Source organism: Triticum aestivum, chromosome 2D (assembly GCF_018294505.1).
Source record: "Triticum aestivum cultivar Chinese Spring chromosome 2D, IWGSC CS RefSeq v2.1, whole genome shotgun sequence".
NCBI classification, from domain to species: Eukaryota; Viridiplantae; Streptophyta; class Magnoliopsida; order Poales; family Poaceae; genus Triticum; species Triticum aestivum.
This window is the reverse complement of record NC_057799.1, coordinates 464538986-464554199: the sequence shown is the minus strand read 5'-3', so window position 1 is coordinate 464554199 and position 15214 is coordinate 464538986. Positions and strand designations below refer to the sequence as shown.

The 15214-nt window shown below is 46.0% G+C and overlaps 2 protein-coding genes, 5 non-coding genes and 2 pseudogenes across 7 annotated transcripts; 1 reads left to right on the top strand and 8 right to left on the bottom strand.

Moving 5' to 3' along the window:
- Positions 1–3980: 3980 nt before the first annotated feature.
- Positions 3981–7412, bottom strand: LOC123049585 (uncharacterized). The gene is made up of 4 exons (XM_044472479.1): positions 7268–7412; positions 4749–4810; positions 4447–4505; positions 3981–4363 (listed from the first exon to the last, which is right to left on the bottom strand). The coding sequence occupies exons 1-4, from the start codon at positions 7351–7353 to the stop codon at positions 4349–4351; spliced, it is 222 nt and encodes a 73-aa protein (XP_044328414.1). The 5' UTR covers positions 7354–7412; the 3' UTR covers positions 3981–4348.
- LOC123056373 (uncharacterized) lies at positions 5071–5152 on the bottom strand (annotated as a pseudogene).
- Positions 5627–5713, bottom strand: LOC123056372 (small nucleolar RNA U31b). The gene has a single exon (XR_006426755.1). It is a non-coding gene; the product is annotated as a small nucleolar RNA U31b (small nucleolar RNA).
- Positions 5927–6019, bottom strand: LOC123056314 (small nucleolar RNA snR60/Z15/Z230/Z193/J17). Its single transcript, XR_006426738.1, has one exon. It is a non-coding gene; the product is annotated as a small nucleolar RNA snR60/Z15/Z230/Z193/J17 (small nucleolar RNA).
- LOC123056353 (uncharacterized) lies at positions 6184–6262 on the bottom strand (annotated as a pseudogene).
- LOC123056269 (small nucleolar RNA SNORD25) lies at positions 6456–6544 on the bottom strand. Its single transcript, XR_006426699.1, has one exon. It is a non-coding gene; the product is annotated as a small nucleolar RNA SNORD25 (small nucleolar RNA).
- Positions 6671–6758, bottom strand: LOC123056264 (small nucleolar RNA SNORD25). The gene has a single exon (XR_006426694.1). It is a non-coding gene; the product is annotated as a small nucleolar RNA SNORD25 (small nucleolar RNA).
- On the bottom strand, positions 6871–6958 carry LOC123056265 (small nucleolar RNA SNORD25). Its single transcript, XR_006426695.1, has one exon. It is a non-coding gene; the product is annotated as a small nucleolar RNA SNORD25 (small nucleolar RNA).
- Positions 7413–7617: 205 nt separating the features above from the next.
- LOC123049584 (protein trichome birefringence) lies at positions 7618–10781 on the top strand. Its single transcript, XM_044472478.1, has 5 exons — positions 7618–9211; positions 9324–9516; positions 9637–9833; positions 9935–10093; positions 10181–10781. Exons 1-5 carry the CDS (start codon positions 7716–7718, stop codon positions 10524–10526), a joined length of 2391 nt encoding a protein of 796 aa, XP_044328413.1. The 5' UTR covers positions 7618–7715; the 3' UTR covers positions 10527–10781.
- Positions 10782–15214: the final 4433 nt, after the last annotated feature.

Below are 15214 nucleotides of genomic sequence, written 5' to 3'. Positions count from 1 at the left end.
TGATATACCAAGGCCACTCGGCAAATCTCGGGCCATTCCGAGAACATTTTTCTCCCGCTCACGAAACAAGGTCTGAGAGGTGCAACAGGTGCGTGCGAGTGTGTCTGTGCTCAGAACGGACAACGGAGAGAACCGGCGGAACCCGAACGGATGCAAGTTTTGAAAAACATGCAGACGAAATGCAGATGATGACATGGCAAAATGCAACACGCAAGCAAAAGACATGGCAACAGCGACGAATAACTGGAAGACACCTGGCGCATCGAATCCGGGCGTTACACCCGCGAACAACGATCTTCCGCAGACAGCTTCTTACAGATCCCTCGAACGGCTCCTTGTAGTTTCCTCGAACGGTCCGTCCAACCACCACAGATGTGATGCCTCCGAGGTATCCACACGTACGAGGAGCGGCGCTGTGCGGCAAACTACTAGGTCTGGTCGCACCGCATGAGGCGTGGGAAGTGGCGGCAGCCGTAGAGTCAGAAAAAGATCAACCCTAAGTGGTGCAACCACTCCCCTTTATATAGACCTCCGAGGTGGGTCAACACTTGAGGCTCACTAGGAGTCTACACCCAATTTTTACTCGGATCCAATCTGAATAGACTGTAGCCCCTTAAGTGTGCAATCCTATAGGCTCATGTACACATGGACACGACCGAGTCGATAGTTGGTAGCGGCTCCTAGCGAAACGTGCCAACTTCCATGTGTGCGTAAAGTCGTTAGACGACCTCGACAATGTGTCATATGAAACATTTTGCGAGTACTTGTCACTCTTGTGGTAGCTCGGCATCTCTTCTCGTTATCGTGATACAGATTCCCGAACCGGGTTAACACTTAACCGAAGTCGCATGGCCATGATTTTAGAATCCGATCATGAGAGGGTCCAGCGAATATCTCTCTGTATCGGAGGGGCAAATCACATCTTTGTCAATCATGTCTCGCGGCATGTCTCATGACTCACCCTGAACCTACCTTTATAACTACCCAGTTACGGTGTAGTGTTTGATAGACCCTAAGTGAGTTGATCCTCATTCCGAGAACATGCGAGGACTTTAGGTCTAGGACATGGCATATACATCGTACCTGAGACTAAGAGATGATAATATCAGGCTGCGTCTCAAAGTTGATCTGTCCGACTCAGTGATCTCCATCCCCGATCCATAATATCGGTTTAGCATCTCTATGCCCATGACTTGTGAAACATAGTCATCGACTGAATCATATATTAGTAGTCAAAGGGTATGTGTTAGGATAACCTTATCAACTAGGACCATTAGAACAATCATCATATAATATATAGTTCCACGTACTTCTTGATACATATCATTGATAGTGTTCAAGGACAATAACTATGATTCATGAATACATAGAAAAATAGCATCAACACATGATTGCTTCTAGGGCATATCTCCAACACGTGCCGACACAACATGGCTTTTTTAACAGCCCAAAATGCCAAAATTAGGTCTAAAATAGCCCAAAAGCTCTAATAGCATGCGGGGTCGCCCCGTTTAGCAATTGTGTCGTGTCTGGACCTGGAAGTGCGGCTCGCCACGGGCTGTGCCTTGCCAGGCACATTTACGGATGGGCATGAGCATAATTATGTATTCCTAGGTATACCTAAATCCAATCCAATAATCTGACTTTGGCACAATATTATGTGGCCTCTACCCCACCGCTCCATCTTTCCCTGTAATTTTTCTTTGTCTAGAAAATGCAGAATATATTGCCCAATCCCTACCGTAACTTAATCCATTTCCCCTTCTCATTCTTGTCTGTCCTCGTTAGACCACTCCATTATGCATCACATTTGTCTCCTGACTTACTCCTCCTCCCACCCTAGATATAGCCGGCGTCTATCTGAGGAAGATAATGTTGGGCTTTGTAAAAAATATAGTGAGGAGGAAATCAAGAGCGTAATTGGTAGTATGAGAAAAAAACAGATATGCGAGTAGGTGTAGATGAAAACATATTGAATTCTACCAAGCTTGTTGGCGTTTTCTTAAGGATGATTTGATGATTTATTCTTTTGAATTGCATGTTGGGAGATTGGACCTGGGTAGAATAACTTTGGAGTAATCACTCTCATACCAAAAGGGCTTGGTGCTACATAGTTCAGAAATACAAGCCTATCTGTTTGTTACATCTCCTCTTCATTTTGTTTTTGCTAAAGTTATGGATGAAAGAGTCAAGCCTTTTATGCATAAACTATTTTATGTTTTTCCGAATACATTTATCAAAGGAAGAAAAATTATAGATGGGGTCATGTCACTTCATGAGATCTTGCATGAATCTAAGAGGAAAAATCAACAAGGTGCGATACTAAAATTGGATTTTGAGAAGGCTTATGGCAAGGTTAACTGAGATTTCTTATTCTATAGCATGAGACAAAGAGGGTTTAATGATATGTGGATGGGGTGGTTTGGTAATGTGGTAAAACGTGGACACTCATTGTGAATATCGATGATTCAGTGGGATGAATTTTTTGTAGCTTTAGGAGTGACACAGTGAGATCCTCTCTCATATTTCCTTTTTAACATAGCTGCAAATTGCCCGCAAAGAATGATTCAATTGACTCAATCAGGGGAGGTTATTCAAAGAGAGGAAAGCAAGCCAAACCAAGAGAAGAAATGCCAACGAAAAAGATGAAGACGACATCTAAGGATGGCAGTTTTACCCATGGGCACGGGTACCCTTGGGTACCCGACCCGCTTAGGTCGGGTATGGGCACATTTTCGTGCGATGGATAGTGCCTGAACCCTACCCGACTAGTCGTGAATAAGGCATGTGTACGATTGTTTGCCCAAGGGTATGTCTAGACCCTACCCGATTATCTCACTGATGGGTCATATGTGTAATAAACCCTAAGTTACCGAGTCTTTATATACAAGCTTCATGTCAACTCTCATACATCCATTCCATTTTTGGTCTCTAGTGATAAAGTACCCCACTCCCATCCTCCTCCCAATAAGCGATTTCCCAATCATAGAAATCTCTCATTGGCTCGCACCTTCACCACATGTGGAACTAGCAATTAGGCTACCACCCTTCATATTTACTCAATGGTAGGGTATGAATAGGATTTTATGCCCATGAGAAACATGGGTATGGCTATGGTATTTGTGTACCCATACCATCCTTAAATGATAAAGTACCCCACAGAGGGAGTAGCAATTAGGCCACCACCCGTCATATTTACTCGATGGTAGGGTATGAGTAGGATTTTACCCCCATGAGAAACATGGGTATGGATATGGTATTCGTGTACCCATACGATCCTTAAATGTACCCATACCATCCTTAACGGCATCTCCAGGTTCAACACTGATTTAATATCGATGCCTCCAACCCAATGCGGAATCCTCAAAATTGTCATGAAGGACACAAGTACTAACTTTACTACTCCCTCCGTCCCATAATATAAAATATTTTTGCAAACTATCATCGCTCGCATAAATGTCTAACATTGTGTGATGAAGTAGTAACAAACAAGAGAACGAGAAAGGAGGGGCGGAGACCGGAGAGAATGGATTTGTGAAATCTCAAAGAAAGGCACTTGAGCCACCATTGTAGAGTTCGCAAAACCAGGTGAGGATTTCTTCGGAATCATTAGCAGTGCAGATTCGGGTTGCAAACAGCGACCTTCATAACTGTTGCGAACACCGCCAACAAAAGAAAAACCATAGTAGAATCCCACTTAAATGTATGGAATTTAGGTAATGAATTACTCCCTCCATTTCAAAATATAAGACCCTTCTTTTGTAGTGTCAAAAAACATCTTAAATTTTGATACAGATGGAGTAAAATATAGCTTCCGGTTGTTTGTACGCCAAACAAAAATGTCTAAGCTTCTACATTTAAACTGGTTGGATATCAACAGTGTCATTGTCATATAGATTTGGCAGCCAAGGACATAACAACAGACAGACCGCAAAAACTAGTCATAAAACAAAGCATATAATTTGTAGAACTGAGGCCCAGCCAAGGAAAATCCCTCTCTAGAATTTGCTCCAGCAGGCTACATAGTACTCCCTCTGTAAACTAATATAAGAGCGTTTAGATTACTAAAGTAGTGATCTAAACGCTCTTATATTAGTTTACGGAGGGAGTAATTTGTTCCAGCATAGAAATTTGTAGAACTGAGGCTCAGCCAAGGAGTAGAATAATGCTCTGCGTCTAGTTCTTTCTAAGAAAAACATTCTAAATAGAAAATAAGATCATTTGGATTCAGATTTTATACAATGGCCACTTGAGGATGGCATCCAAAACTACGATAAGAAAAGATGACCGGGAACGCTGATAGCAGGATTGTACAGCTAGCAACTTGATGCAGGCCTAGGAGTCAGAATCACTGCTTGAAGCCCTGCAAACAAAGATCTATTCAGTCACCTGTGGCATTTCAAACAACCACAACGGTGAACCACGTCAAGGTTTGGTTTAACTCACATTATCATGCCCACGAGGATCCCTAATTTGCTCTGACACCTCCTCCCTCACTTGTTTAACTGTCGAGTGAGAAGCAAAAATTACCAGATTAATGTTAGCATAAATAAGGCATTAAAATCGAACCCACATATTCAAATAATGTGGTGAACTGGTGATGCCACAACGATGAAAAATACTCCTATCACAAAGAAAATGACTATATACAAATTCACTATAGAAACCAGTGATGCGAATGTTCTGCCAACAAATTTTCAAACTGATATTCAACCGAAATTGGGGAACCATTAAATGAGCAACATTACCTCCAGATGAGAGATTCTCGAAAGTCTTGCTAGTCCTCACAGCAAACCTCTGGAAGGCACGGCTGCACAATAAAAAAAATCATCTTACTCAGAACAAACAGCAAGGCAAGTAAAATAAAACTAACGGATATCAAGGGAAATTAAGGTGGCTAAACAAAGCAATAGTAAGAGTGCTTCCTTGACATCAGAGTAAAATATAACAAGATGACACAAAAAAATCTCAACAAGCTCCTCATCCAAAGCACACGACACAAACACATACCAGCTTATGAGGACATAATGCAATCACAATTTTGAAGGAATATCAAAAATTTCATTTACAGAGTCAGATTCAAAAGTCAATCAGCACAGGTACACCAAAGCGGACCTAAGACTGGGGCAACAAATATGAAATCATCATCCTCTTGGATATTCAATGCTGACACTAAAGCATCTTTAGTACAATCATTAAAAGCAGCAGAAGTTTAAAGCAGTTCAGCCAAATAAATTATTGACAAAGTGCCACAGCTCGTCTTATTCCCACTCACTGCCAGATAGCAGGCGTGGATTTGTTCAAGAGAGGAGTGGTATGTAAATAAAAAAGATAAAAAAAACACCTTACTCAGAAACAACAGCACAACCAGGCAGTTAAAAAAATAAACAGAAATCAAGAACAAAGAAACTATGGTACCTAAACAAAGCAGATAAAAATACTTCATAAGGCACATGCAAGAGTTTGGTTCCTGAACATCAGAGTAAAATTTAATAAGATCACAAGAAAGAAAAACTCAAACAAGCTCCGCCTCATCCAAAGTACAGAACACAAACCCACACCAGTTAATGAGGAGCTAATAACGCAATCACAATTTTAAAAATAAATATCAAAATATTCATTTACAGAGTCAGATTCAGAAGTATGTCAATCAGCACAGATACACCGAAGCGGACCCTAAGACTGGGGCGACAAATATGAAATCATCATCCTCTTGAAAATTCATTGTTTACACCAACTCGTCTTTATATGCATCAGAAGCAGGAAGGCAACTCAGCCAAATGAAATCCTTGGCTATGTGGCACGGCTCGCATGGAATTGTTCACATAGCATGTCCTCTTCAGTATCCTTGATCGAGTTAAAATAATTTAACTTGCTAGGTTATGATTTCTCAAATGCAATTTCAATCAAAATTGAACAGGCAGACAAAGCTCATCAGCTAGGAGCGGAAGACTATTTTGTTCAAATAGTCACAGTTTGGCCATCTGAACTATGAACTTGTGATCATCACCCGAACTTGCAGACCGATAAAAGGAAGTACAAAGAAAAACAGAGTTTGACCTCATTGATAATTATGCTTTCCACATGAAGAGAGTTGAGACATATGCTTGTCTATTAGTTTAGTTTAATCATCGGCCCAACAAACAAACTAAAACAGCAAACCAATGAGATAATGTGATAGATGGACTCAAATTTGGGTAGTCGGCAAGCCAAACAAATGCCAGTTACGACGAACGAGACCAAATATAAATCTTCACCGTCCACCGTAACAATTCAGACAGTTTCCTTCAACAATGGGAACACAATAATGTGTTCGTTATCCAGATAAAGGGTGCGATCAAGGCTATCAGATGTGAGCGAAATACTTATTTTGTTGAAGGGGGCAACACAACCTTAAATATAGTCAGACAAAAAACAACACGTACTATACCAGAAAACTAGTGCAAATTCTCCATTATAACTCAATCCCTTGGATGTGATTTGAATCTTCCGATTATTCCCGCAAGAATAATTACAAGTCTGCTAAAACTCTCATTGAGTCATTGTTGCCATGAAAAATCAAACTGAACACCAACTCATAGTGAAACAAGAGAAGACATAAACACATACAGTAACTGTTGGGCAAATAGGAAATGAAACACAGCACACAAATGCAATACAAATGTTGCATAACAACTCAGTCCCTTAGATGTTCTCTGAACTGTGCGATCATTTCCGCAAGAATCATTACAGGTCTGTAAGAACTCATCACTGTTGCCATGCCTACGTCAGTTTCAACGAGACAAATCAAACATAACTAGACTATCAAAGCCAATAACTCCGGAAACAGAATTCACATGACACCTCAACTCTGCCCCATTGGTTTAGTATAAGGACTCAGTCCCTTAGATGTTCTTTGAATCAAGCGATCATGCTCGCAAGAATCATTACAGGTCTGTAAAGGCTCATCACCGTCACGTACGTGCACAACCCTATAAATTTGTGGGATTTGGTCCAAAATAAAAAATTGACCTTGTTCCCACATGCTAGAACAAATCAGTAACAGCAGAAGTATGTAAGAGCTTGCTGCGCCCTGCGGCATAGGTAACGCTACGAAGAGCACATGAGAGGGCAAGCCCACGATACAACGAGACGATGTGGCTTCAAGGGAACGAGTCCGCTGGGAACCGACCGGAGAACCGATCCTCCCAAGGACCAGATGACGAAGCGGTAGATCTAATCTAAGTTCCAGGGAGAGGGATGGAGGGAAGGGGGAGTCGAGCATTACTTGTTGGCGAGGCCCTGGACGAGGAACTCGTTGACGACGTAGCCCAGCGCCCGGTTAAAAATGCCGCCGCCGCCGCCGCAGGCCATGGTGGACACCTCGCAAAGGTGGCGGAGGCAGGCGCCTGGTCAGTTGGAATGGCGATGCGGTGCGACATTCGGGTGGATCGGTACGATCATCTATATATACGCGGGCTGGGTGGGCCATTGCGGGCGGCGAACGGACCCTAGGAAGCGAGGGATCTGGTGGGCCGGGTAATATGTGGGCTAGGCCCAGTTGCCGGCAACGGTCTGCGTGGATTTGGGCCCAACTGGTCCGTAACGGACTTTTCTCCATAAACTCTGAGCCTGCCCATCGAGATCCGCTCCTGCCGGCAGTTGCTAACCGTCACACTGACCAGTAGAGCACTGGAGTGAGCGAGGGAGTGATCGGCGATCGCTGACCGAGCACAATGGCCGGCTGGAGGAAGGCGTGGCTGTCCGTGCTGGACCGGGGCGGCGGCGGCGGCGGCGGCGGGGGCAGCAGCGGCTCCCTCCAGGCGCACCTCAACGGCCTCCTCTCCCCGTCCTCCTCCTCCTCCTCCCTCGCCACCGCCCACAAGCGAGGCAGCTTCCCGGGCGGTAAGCACGGCGGCGGGACGTTCGTGAGCACCAAGGCCGCGCTGGCCTGCTTCTCCGTCGTCCTGGTGATCGCCTTCTTCTACGTCTCCATCACCGGTCGCCCCGCCGCCGAGGACTCCTTCCCCACCCCGACGGGCTCCTCGCCGGCGTCCGGCGCGCTGCTGTCGTCGAACTCGTCCACGCCGACGTCGCCGAGAAAGCCGCTTCCTCCCCGCCCTCCCGTTTCTCCTCATGTAAGTAGCACCGGCACGGCTCAGCGGAGCAGCGCGCGCAATGCCACGGTGGTGTCGCCGCGTCGAGTGCAGAGCAACAACTCGGATGATGACTGGGCGCCGACCGATGGCTCGGGACAGCCGGCATTGGTGCCGGAGGATATTGGAAAAGCGCAGGATCCCCTCTATAACGCCGGAAACGCCACGATCAGCGAATCGGACGGGGAGCCCGTCGTCGGCAACGGCACTAAAGCGCAAGATGTAACCGCAATGCCGACGCCGCCGTGGCGGAGAGCGGACGCAGCGAATTCCACCGGGAAACCCATTATCAGCGCTCCGGACGAGCCTTCAGACTCCGAAGGCGCCACCGGAAACTCTACCGACACGGTTGTGCGTTCGAGTAAGGAAGATCGAAACGCGAACGCCAGCGTCGACAATGTACTGCCGACCTCGACGCGGCGAGCAGCGCTTCCATCTACACCGCCGGGCCAGCGAAAGGAGGACAGACGCAGGCGCAAGAGAGCTTCCATGTCGAGGCACAAGCAGCGCTCGATCAGGCGACGGAAGGAGTTCGTCCACCCGGTGCAGGAAGGAGCTGCCGCCGACCACAGCGATGGCGCCGGCATCGGCACGGCAGGCGCCAACACCAGCTCCGGTAACCACAGCGACGTCATCGGCATCGTCGGGGCCGGCAACCACCAGGTGGTGTGGACGTCCTCCGCCGACCACAGCGACGGCGCCGGCACTGGCACCGTCACGGCAGGCGCGAACACCAGCGTTGCCGTCGGCCCAGTCAACCACCGGGTGGAGTGGACGCCTTCCGCCGAACACAGCGACGCCGCCGGCACTGGCACCGTCACGGCAGCCGCGAACACCAGCTTGGCCGTCGGGCCCGGCAACCACCGGGTGGTGTGGACGTCGGGCGTGCAGGACCTGGTGACCTTCGCCAAGTGCGATCTGTTCAGCGGGAGGTGGGTGAGGGAGGAGAACCACGCGTTCTACCCGCCGCGGTCGTGCCCCCACATCGACGGCGACTTCAACTGCCACAAGAACGGCCGGCAGGACACCGGCTTCCTCAACTGGAGGTGGCAGCCCAGCGGCTGCAACATTCCCAGGTGCATGCATCCTCTGACTAGATTCTGATCATATCAATTGTTCCGACCAATTTCATTATAGCACACTCGGTGATCGAAACTTGAGTTATCCTCTCTTGTTTGCGTCGGCCAGGATGAACGTGACTGATTTCCTGGAGAGGCTGCGGGGCCAGAGGATCATATTCGTCGGCGACTCGCTGAACCGCAACATGTGGGAGTCTCTGGTCTGCATTCTCCGCCATGGTGTCAGGAATAAGAAGAACGTGTACGAGAAGTCCGGGAAGAACCAGTTCAAAACCAGAGGATTCTATTCCTTCAAGTTCAGAGTACGTACTGGCTGCCTCACTGAATACTGCCATTTTTTTGTTCTCATCTCACATTCAAAAGGAGAGAAAGAGAAACTTGGTAGAATCTTGTCTATCCAACTCACTGGCACTTGATTGCAGGACTACAATTGCTCTGTGGATTTCATAAGATCGACATTTCTGGTCAAAGAGACGGTCCGCGAGAGCCCAAACGGCACCGTACTCGACGAGAAGCTGAGGTTGGATGAGCTAGACGCAACGACTCCGGCGTACCAGACCGCCGACATCGTCGTCGTCAACACCGGGCACTGGTGGACTCACCCAAAGACGTCAAAAGGGTCTGTGTATAGTGCAACACTTCCCCCAGAACTCCTCAGGTTATTAAGCTGATCTGCTGGCCAATCTGTTTACATCCTGATTGGTGAAATGTTTGTGACAGGCTGAACTATTACCAAGAAGGCTACCGCGTGCACCATAGCCTTGAGGTGATGGAGGCATACAGGAAAGCACTGACCACATGGGCTAAATGGGTCGACAAGAACATAGACCCAACAAGAACTCAGATCGTGTTCAGAGGACTCTCCCTAACACACTTCAAGTAATTGTTATTAAGAGACCGCCACCACAACCATTATGTCATCGGTACGACTAATCTTACTCTCATGATCGATCCGTTTCACTGCAGGGGAGGGCAGTGGAACTCAGGAGGGCGATGCCACAGGGAGACCGAGCCGATATTCAGCCAGACGTACCTCACCGAGTACCCTGAGAGGATGAGGATACTGGAGAAGGTCATGAGCAGGATGAAGACCCCTGTGATATACCTCAACATCAGCAGGCTCACCGACTACCGGAAGGACGGCCACCCGTCGGTGTACCGGGTGCGCTACGACACGGAGGAGGAGCGGATGGCGGCGGTGGCGACCAAGCAGGACTGCAGCCACTGGTGCCTGCCGGGCGTGCCGGACACTTGGAATGAGCTGCTCTATGCCTCGCTGCTCCAGGCAGGCAAAGGTCCCTGGAGACTATGATAGGATGGTTACATGAATTTTGTTTGTCCTCTTTAGCTTGCTATAAGGGGTAGATAGGATTTACGGTTAGTCCACGAAGTTCGGTTCTATGATTAGAGGTGGATAAACTTCCAGGAAAGCATGCATTCAGTTAGTTAGACCCGGTTAGCAGCTAATAATCATTACAAGGCGGCGGCATTTTAGATACTACTCCCTCTGTAAACTAATATAAAACTTTAGATCACTTTTAGATCACTACTTCAGTGATCTATAAAAGGTTTCATATTAGTTTACAGAGGTAGTACTTCACATATAGCATAATAAGTTATAGTAGACACAAATAGTCGGATAACATTAATCGATTCGCAAATAGTTGGACAGATTAACTAATCAAAGAGAAATAATTCTGCAGTTTTGCAAACCACATGCAAGACAGAAACAGATAAAATTGGGCAACAGGTACAGGACAGATTTACTAATCAAAGACAAATAATTCGGCAGTCCACAACATCCACGGCACAAGAGCCGTCAAACATGTCCTTCTAAGAGGATATCCCTCTTGTGCTTAGCAAGTTGGGACCAAGCGACAGTTATCTCCACCTTAGAGTCACCAATCTCACATATCGCTCGACTTATGTTGCAGTATTTGGTCCTGAACCTGACACTACCTTGTCTAGCAATAGCATCACCAGACTGTGAGTAGGCTTGTATGACAAACTGCAGGCTTTCTTCAAGTTCTACAGAAACAACATGCCTTGACAGATCAATGTAACCATCCGAGCCCATTGGCATTTCTCCACCATCATCAGAACGATGAGAATCAACCAACACAACTTGCCTGGATAGGGAGTCCGTAACTTCCTGTGGTGGCGAGGAGGACATAATCCGCCCGCCATATTCAAAAGGCCAAGGCGCCCCTTCAACAACACGCGCACTCAAGATAGTAGCCTGGACTGTTTCTGTAAGTCGCTCATAGCTAAACTCTACTGTGCAAAAGCTGTTGCTGGAGAACGTGGTATGTAAACCTTCATGGTAACCACCGGCGTAAGTAAAGCAATGACTCATCAATGCTCTGTCGCGAGACCTTGATGAGCCCTTTACTTTCAGTTGGACTTCGAAATCAACATGGTCCACAGCCACAATTGCACGGGACGGGTCAGTCAAGCGCAAAAAGGGATCGCATCATAATCATCATTATAGTTGAATCAAATGAACGAATGCACATGCAGGAAGAAAAGGGGGAAATTAAGAGAAATACTCCCTCCGTCCCAAAATATAAGAGCGTTTTTAACACTACACTAGTGTAAAAAATGCTTTTATATTTTGAGACGGAGGGAGTACTATGTAATATGCTACATACCTCTGGAGTGAGTTTTTGGCAGTTTTCCCTTCGCCGGGAGAAGAGAATGTTGCGGTTGTAGTCCACGGCATCTCGGGCAGCGACAATCCCATAAACATGGAGTGGCAACTTCAACTTTCCATCTGTTCCAACAATCTTCACGGAGTAGATTTGCAAGGTGCTCACAGTGCGAGCAGCGTACGGGATCAGTCCCGGCGTGCAATGTGTAAAGTGCATAGGACTCAATACGGCTGCAGCAGCAAGTTAATCCAAATGTTAAGACATGTTGTAACATCAATTATTTACTTACTCATACAAGGAAAGAAGATAGGAAGGGACGAATCTGACTGTGTTGCCATTGTTTTGGAAGACTAATAAGATGAGAAGGAATCGACGGATTTTATGTTTACTTACTCCTGTCTTCGAAGTTACCGCAGTCGTCTCCCCATGCAGATTCCCAGCCTTTACGCCCTAAAGCAAACAACTTGTCCGCCATCTCCATCTCCTCCGTGTCTGATTTTGTGAATTCCGTCTCCTCCGCCTCCTCAGTCTCCTCTGCCTCGTCCTGAAGTGAGAAGGGGATCGGGTCCATTGTGTAACAGCTCTGTATCTCGTAATATTTGCACAAGTTGGGCATACCATTCTCATCGCAATCCAGCACCATCCTAAAGCTTGATTTTTTGCCTTGGTCCATCATCCTCGAGGCATGCGTCTCCGTGCTTGATTTGCTTTCGTTACTTGATTGGCCTTGCATCTCCATGCTTGATTGGCCTTCACTACTTGATTTTCCTTGGTCCATCGAGAGCAGCGATACGGCAGACGAGCTCGCATGCTCCTGGTTTGTGGACCAATGGTACAAGGTCACGTGGAGGAGGAAATTATGGACGGAGGGAAATACGGCTTCGTATACCGATGTGGGCCAGGAGGGCCGTCGCGACGGAGCTGGCTGTCGCCGTGACGGACGCATGGATGGTTCTGCTAGCGAGGAGCAGCACGCAGCGGTCAAAGTGAGTAGCTTCGGTCTCCCATATATCTTTTTTTTTTGCGAAACTCCCATATATCTAATTTGTTTGCATGCAAACTAATGAAATGCTGTTTCCCGAATATGGTTCCTATTGGGTGATTGACAGCTAGCGAGGAGCAGTACGCGGATCCATCCCTGCGAAAAAGAGGCTCACGCGCCCAGTCGCTTGCCTTGGGTGAGCCAAGAATACCATTTTTCTATTATTAGAGTTCAAGTGCGGATCATCAAATCTCTCGCAAATGTTTTGATCGAACGGTTTGAATATTTTTTGTTACAACATGTTTAGATCTTGAAACGAATTTTTCCATGGCAACTTTTATTAGAGGCATATGTTTCAAAAATAATAATATTTCCGTGTCAACTGTTTATTACTTTGGATATGGTTTCAAAATGAAATTTTGCCATGAAAACTTCACATATGTTTTATAAATGAATTTTTGCCAAGACGTGGATTTTGTGAACATGGTTCCACGCGTACCCCTTATGACTAGTATAAAAATACTAGAAAAAACAAAAAAAAACTTTTTTGTAATATACATAGCTAGTCAACCGATAAGAAGTTCCACGAGGAAATCACAACCATGGTAATCTCGGTGAAAATGAGAAAATCGAAACTATATTAAAAGCATTGTTGATGATAGTATGGTCCCAATTATATTTTGTTTACTAAGAATACCATGGGATTCATTTCTTTACGAAACTTCACACATGAGTAGAATAGTCGACTAGGTTTGATACATCACAATTTCAGAAAAAAATTATATCTATTTTTTTGTCACCCGGGAGTGCGCGCTTCTGCACGCGAAAAAATATTTCAATGTGTGAAAAATTTCCAAAAAAAAAAATTTGGCGCATACATCTCGACATTATATGTGTTCGCGTCAAGTTTCGGAGAAAACCGTCATTTTTTTGGCTTGTGTAAAAAGACGGAAGGATGTCTTGTGAAAAGTATTTTTAACACCGGATTTTGTCTTTTAACATGCAACAGATGAGTTCTCTTTTTCACGAAACAACATTGTGAGCACGTACAATATTGAGATTTATACGTCAAGTTTTTGTTTGAATTTTTTTGACATTTCAAAATATGTTTAAAACACATTTTAAAAACCATGAGCGCGCGCTCACATGTGCCAAAATGCCACTCTCCGTTTAACCATGTTCACCTTTGTATTGTACCATGGTAATTTTTCGTGTGTAGTTATTTTTTTATATTTTAATCATGACAAATATATTGCATACACCATGGCAAACTTAAAATTTGATGCCATGGCAGTTTAAATTATGTCGTCATGGCAAAATAATACACATGTTTTTGTGTGGATCAATACATATGAAGTTCCTATACATGCGATACAGGACGAAGCGGCGTCACCGTCACAATCTGCTGCAACGGCGTCTCTAGCCGTCACGTATACGCATTAAATACGTTCACGTCCGCATCCAGAAATACGTCGTGCATCACGCATCCCGAACTGGACGGACGCATCGTGATACCGTGTGCAGGCGAGCTCGTCCACGCCAGCGAGTTTTCGTTGGTCCATCATCCTAAACGCACGCATCTCCGTGCTTGATTGGCCTTCACTACTTGATTTTCCTTGGTCCATCATCCTTGACGCATGCGTCTCCGTGCTTGATTGGCCTTCGTTACTTGATTCTCCTTCACTAGTTGATTTTCCGCTAAAAAATTTTAAATAATACATTTTTTTAATTTACACAAATATTACGCCCAAAAAATGATTTTCAAAAATAATACACCGTCGGCCCGCAGCAGGCCGACTGGTCCTAGTCGACCGATTGGCCTATCGGCCACCAGGTAAAGTTCAGTCGGCCAACTGGAGGCTGACAAGGTCCAGTCGGCCTGCAGCAGGCCGACTGGAACTAATTGGCCTGCTGTGGGCCGACGGGAACTAATTGGCCTGCTGTGGGCCGACTGGTGCATGCATAGCATATTACAGATTTTTTTTGCCCCGTACGATATTACAGATTTTTTTTTAAACTATGACGTATTTTCGCGCAACCCTTTCCCCTCAATATTTTCCTGCCAACTCTTTCCCGCCACCCGTTTCTCATCCACCGTTTCCCGCCATATGTTCCCGCCAACTCTTTCCCGCCACCCGTTTCCTGGCATATGTTCCCGCCAACTCTTTCCCGCCACCCGTTTCCCGCCATATGTTCCCGCCACCTCTTTCCCGCCAACTCTTTCCCGCCATACTGCAGTCGTTCTTTCCCGCCATTTTCTCCTCTCTACCTATAAAACCCCCTTCATACGGAGGTGGATAAGCATTCCAGTGTAGTGTAGTTGAGATGTCGCATTATCCTTTCGATCATAGTTTTCACCCTGGGATG